We start from the raw sequence: 6,000 nt of genomic DNA, 5'->3' as shown, positions 1-6,000 counted from the left end.
CTGACAGGTTAATTCATACTTCTGGGCATTATTGTTGGTCTTCTTACAGCTGGAATGGATTCCTTATGCATGTGTGTTCATAGAACCATAGAATGGTTTGGGTTTGAAGGGACTTTCAAGGTCATCTAGTCCAATCCCCCTGCAGTGAGCAGGGACATCTTCAACTAGATCAGGTTGCTCAGAGCCCCAACCAGCCTGGCCTTGATTGTCTCCAGGGATGGGCAACAACCTCTCTGGGCAACCTGGGCCAGTGTTTCACCACCCTCACTATAAAAAATTTATTTTTCATATCTAGCCTGAATCTCCCCTCTTTTAGATTAAAACCATTACCCCTTGTCCTATCGCTACAGACGCTGCTAAAAACCCTGTTGCATCTTTCTCATAGGCCCCTTTTTTTAAGCACTGTCTGCTTGCTGTCAGGTGTATGAGTGTATGGCTCACACCTGGTTTGGATCATACGTCTCCTGCTGTGCAATGGAGCTTTGTACAGACCTGACAGTCCTGGTGGCAGCTTGAGGCTGAGTGGTGCAGCGGGACAGGGCACAGCTGCGTGCTGAACAGAGATGTGCCTGCTGAGCTAAAGGATTCCAGACACAAAAGAAGAAACTTCTCAGCGAGGGTGACAGACACTGGAACAGGCTGCACAGGGAGGCTGTGGAGTCTCCTTCTCTGCAGACATTCAAAACCCACCTGAACACCTTCCTGTGTAACCTCATCTGGGTGTTCCTGCTCCAGCGGGGGGATTGGACTGGATGACCCTTTGAGGTCCCTTCCAATCCCTAATATCCTGTGATTCTGTGAAAACCAGCACGAGCTCAGCAGTGAGTGAGTGATGGTGAACTCCCAGCTGAGACACCCATGGGAATCTGGACCAGGATAAGTGTAGTTTTGTGCCTCACTTGCTGGTTCCCCTGTGAGAGCCTCAGTAGTTCAGCCCTGGACCTGACCAGTGTGGACATATGCAACTCTCTCTAGTCTTGAGTCACCCAGATGGTGCGTCATTCAAGAATCAGACATGTTTCTGCTCTACACCTGCACACCGGAGGGAAAAAGGAGGGCACTCGTGTCACTGAGCTTTGAACTACTGTTTTTCATGGACACTGAATGAAAGAAGAAGCTGCAAGTTGTTGCCTGTTATGCCTGCAGCAGACACAATTTATCCTGAAGACAGGCTGACACCTCCCCTGCCCAAATTTTTGTCTTTTCTGCTGAATGATGCTTCTACAAGGAAAGTTTGTTCCTACTGAAATTTTCTTTACAGATATATTCTATTGAGGTATAAGGTGCAAGACAGAGGAACTTCTGAGCATCCTGTGAAACAGTTACTTTATTGTAAAATGAATGTCATCAGGTAGAAAATTTACATTTCACATAGTTCAGTTCTTGAAAGAAATGTACAAACCATGTTTCATTTGTAGAAGGGACAACATGAACTATAAGCTGAGGGCAAGACTGGCCAACTGGTTGAGGGTTGCTCAGCTTGTAAAATATGTGAAGAGTCCTTTAGTATTCATATTATCCAGAGCAATGTTTCAGTTAAAGGACCACACAACATGAAACACTTTATTACATTTGCTGAGTGTATCGTACACCTGCAGGGGCTTTTGGTTTACCTGAGGTTTCTGTTATTTAGGCTGTAAAGGATAAGCATCTTGTAAACAATGAGGTTGGATTACAGGGTTGGTATAATAGATGACAGTATTCTGACCTTCCTCCCAAACAGGCTGTTCAAAATAAGAGATAAGGGGCTAGGTGCTGATAGGCAGCGACCTCATAGCTTCAAAGCTTTGGGAAATTAATCATCTTTTAAACTTAGAACTGTTTTAAAGTATCTGGAATACAGACAAGCTACTCCATGTAGGCATCTCTTGCTTTGAGCTTTTCATACCATTTGCTCATGTACTTTGGATGCATTCATTTCAAAATCACAGAGTACTTATTCCTGATGATAGCATTTAACAGTACTGTGAATGAGGAGGGAAATGCTTTCATACATTCCAAGGGCGGTGTAAGCACAGGGTTTATTTCACCTGTTTCCACATGTCATCATGTTCGATCATCCCCATGAATCTCTCGCACAGCACATTCAAAATCTGACTCACGTAGATGTCAACAAAGTGCTGGGAAAATTCCTGTCATCAAATGGCAAGGCTGCAAATGACCATAAAAAGTCAAAATGTTTACACTAGAAGCAGCAGCTTCAATTTCCCTTATACTTTCGGATCAAAGAAACTTTGCATTTAGAAACACAAGTCATCAGCCCTGAGAGAGTTCACTGTAATTTTCTATTAATAAAATGAAGTACAAAGGAAAAGATTAACTTCACCATTTCATTTAACTTTAACATTAAATTCTGTGTTTCGGGAAATGGCATTTGTTACTTTAATCAGCATTAACTTGTAATTTCCAAAACCCTGAGAAGGTGGAGGGAAGGAGGTAAAACAGAGGGATGCTTTCATGGATATTTGTATCAAAACAGAAATATTACATGATAAGCATAGTCCAAATACAAATTGTGGCTCTGTCAATGCCTCACTAATGGGTCCCTAAGTCCATACCTCTCCCTCTCTATCAAAATCCTCATCTGCAAAATGGTAATAATATTTCCTTGCTTCAGAGAAGTGCTGTAAAGATTATTTAGTAAAATATTTGCTCAAGGCCCAGAAAATACTAAGCATTACGTATTATAAATTAAGTGCTAATTTCTCTTAAGCTGCAGTAAAGCCTGAGTGAAGTGCTTTGTACGAAATCCCCACTGTGCACTCCTGTAGCTAATTTTGTATATCTACATTCTAGCATTGTACAGTAAAAGAATAACTCATAGCTTGGCATCTTCTTTTTAAACTATTCCTTGTTAGCTCTGCTAAACATGACACTGATTATTCAGAAATCCAACTGCATGCCAAGTAGTAGTCCCTATACTTACAAAAAGAATTAGATCTATAAGAACTATTTACTGCTACTTCTTGCTTTCCAAGATTCAATTGAGAAAATGTGTGCAGTTAAGGACCATGATAGAAACTGGTAACAGAAAATGATTGAGGAAATTATTCTTCCTACAGCTCCCACTGAGCAGGGGACCATGTCCATCATCATTAAGACAGCATTTAAGTATGTGATTAACTTGCAGAATGTACTCAATTGTAAAAAGCACATGGATAAGTGCTGTCTTGGAAAAGGACCACAAATAGACGTAATTCATCAGCATCCCTTAGACACATTATTTGGATTAATGAAACACCTCAATCAAATTGCGCAGATTTCTGTGTCCATTAGCTAGTGGTGACTGACCTCATGCCACTGGCCACTCTACGGTCCATGTGATTTGTGATTTTTTTTACAATATATGCAAAAGTATCTAGAAAAAGCACCCCCTTCCTTCCCAAGCCCTCATGAGATGTGGTTGATTAGGAGTCATCTCCTGGTTTTCATTCAGTGATCTTGTGTCAATGCTTTTCTGCATGCTGTCCAGAAAGTGCATATGTTGTCTTGCAAGAGATTTCTGATTTCATGGATGTTGAATACTCCATCACTTCTGGCTTGCAGCATGAAGCTCTTCCTTGGCCAAAGCAGCCAGTCCTTAGGTGCTTTGTGAAGAGGTCTGGGCATCATATTTCCTAAAACTGTGGTTACGAAAAGATTCCCTGCAACAAAATGGATCCATAAATAAAGCAGGCAAATGGAAAAGGATTGAAGAAACACCTGCCTTGTGAAGAGGAGCAGCTGACAAATCATCAACTGAAACATGTTATCTGTAAGCAGGTCAGAGCCATATTCCTTCTTCTGCTCCCACCCCACACTGGACACAGTGGCCTTGTTAAGAAGCGTATATTCATAAGTTAAGAACATAAATTAAGACTCTTCTGTCTCAGTCATGAGACTAAACTGGATTATGTTATCTGGGAGTGCAAGGTTCACTTCCTGTTGGACAGCACCACATGGTGCCATATAAACAAACCTATTCTATCTTCTTCCTGGATTCAATGTTGAAGAAATGACAAGATGTTTCCAATATATTTTCATTACGACAAGCAGAAAGTCTTTTCTAATGATGCATTGGAATGACATAAATGCTACACCCCAGGTATGAGCAGCTTGAGAAACACAATGGATAATACATTCAGCTCCAGTAGAAGTCAGTGGACTACTTTAATAAGGTATAAAGTTGGCAGTGTATGTTATGGCCTGGTTTTAGCTGCCAGTAAAACTGCCTTTCTTCCTTGCAAAAATGGCATCTTTTTGTATACCTACAACAGACATCCCTGCCCTAACTGTACCTTGTGCTATGGACTTTCACCACAGGTTTGTACAGCTCTGGGATCTTCCTCTCAATCATGGGCCTAAGGTTCTCCTTCAGCTTCCCATAGTTCTTTCTGAGCTCTTGCTGATATTCCCGCTGGTCAGCTGTAATAAGGCGCTTGTTTTTCTCCACTGCCTCACCACACCTAGGTAAATGGAAAGAAAAAAAGGTATGAGATGTATCACCTACTTCTGTTAAACTCATTAACTTTGTGTTGTAATCTGGATGTGCCAAGTGTGGGCTAGGCATTCCTCTGATAACTTGCCAAGTCCAAAATGATAATGAACTAACAAGAAACCTCTGTCTTTTCCAAGTACACAAATTACAGTGATATTTTTAAGACATTAGAAATGCATGAGGGAGCTAATAAAAAACCAGATTTTATGACTGCAGAATACTGAGCTACTTGCCTCTTACTGTAAACAGATGCAGTGACAATAACAGAGAATAGAGGCTGTAACTCTGCATAAGGTTAATTTTTATTTAACTAAAACTTATCCTTCAGCAGTTATGCTTTGTTTGGACTAAGGAGATGAATATCTTGCTATGTGAGTATGCTTGTTAAGATTTACAAGGCTATCTGAAGCAGAGGCTGTATGTGTTTACCGCTACCAATGTGTGTACTTGACACAGGGTGAAATGTTTTCTTATGAACAGCTTGCTATGTAAATATGTAATTCTATTAATAATAAAATCAAGGCATTAGTCTGAAATGCTTGATTTCAGTAAAATATCTAAAATATAAAACAAATGGAAGATCTTAATTTCTACATAACTAGTTTGAAGTGTTAAAATGTGCTCCCATTCAGGATGCAGAGCCTACCAAAGCACTGACCATGAAGCACAGATAAGAAGTCTGGACTAAGTGTCGAAACTGTGAGATGCCAGGATTCACGATGCTAACTTGCATAATTAATTACACAGTCATATTATCATTGCATTATTGCTATTATTTGCTTTATTGATTCAATTCAGCATTTCAATTTTGTTTTACTGACCTCATTATAAACTCTTTGAAGCACAACCTCAGCTTGTTGTGATGTCGGTAAAGTTTGGGGTCTGCGGGAATTTCAGACAGGAACACTTGTGCTACCTCTAGCGGTCCCTTATAGGAATAACACAGAAAAATGTCAAAAACACCTGCTTACACTGAAAACAGATCACAAGTTTGGTTAAGCTGCTCGTCATTTCATGAGTGGAATTGTGAGAGAAAACTACGCATAGTCACCATAACAGGATATTTTTTTCCTCCTTCCTCTCGCCCCCGATCTTTCCTTCGGCAAGCAGAGTTTTTACATGTGCACATCTTATTTTACCCTCTCCTGCTTTTATTTCTCCTCCAGCCTCACAAAAAAGGGAACAGATTAATTCTACTCAGCAGAAAAGAGCTGGGATAGTATCACTGCCAAACTTGATTATATGAGAGCAACGCAGCTCCTATGTGTGGCAATACAACCCTCCAAGGGAGTTAAATAAGCTCAGAACAGGAAAGGACCACTCTTTCCAAAGCTTACAACAGTGTGTTACTTCAGATTAAAGGCTTTGGTTGATGAAGAATCTGGAGAAAATGGGAGTATTTAGGCTTTCAGCAAAGGAGCCAAGCTCTGGATATCTGTGGATAATACCAACTTTTCTTACAGTTATGTCTTTTTTTTTTTTTTTTCAGTAGGCACATGTAATTATTGCATCTCAGCTTTCTT

General features: G+C 40.4%; 1 protein-coding gene across 3 annotated transcripts in view; it reads right to left on the bottom strand.

The window, feature by feature from the left end:
• Positions 1–1,309: 1,309 nt before the first annotated feature.
• Positions 1,310–6,000, bottom strand: part of DOCK8 (dedicator of cytokinesis 8) — a 93,246-nt gene continuing 88,555 nt past the window's right edge. For all 3 annotated transcript variants that reach the window (XM_071802103.1, XM_065860691.2, XM_071802104.1), the window contains 3 exons: positions 5,299–5,405; positions 4,278–4,445; positions 1,310–3,644 (listed from right to left, as the gene is read on the bottom strand). In XM_071802103.1, coding sequence (XP_071658204.1) covers positions 3,581–3,644; positions 4,278–4,445; positions 5,299–5,405 — 339 coding nt within the window. In that variant the 3' untranslated portion in view covers positions 1,310–3,580. The remainder of the gene's footprint in view (positions 3,645–4,277; positions 4,446–5,298; positions 5,406–6,000) is intronic.

The sequence above is a fragment of the Patagioenas fasciata genome, chromosome Z, assembly GCF_037038585.1.
Source record: "Patagioenas fasciata isolate bPatFas1 chromosome Z, bPatFas1.hap1, whole genome shotgun sequence".
NCBI classification, from domain to species: Eukaryota; Metazoa; Chordata; class Aves; order Columbiformes; family Columbidae; genus Patagioenas; species Patagioenas fasciata.
This window is presented reverse-complemented; position numbering and strand designations above follow the sequence as displayed.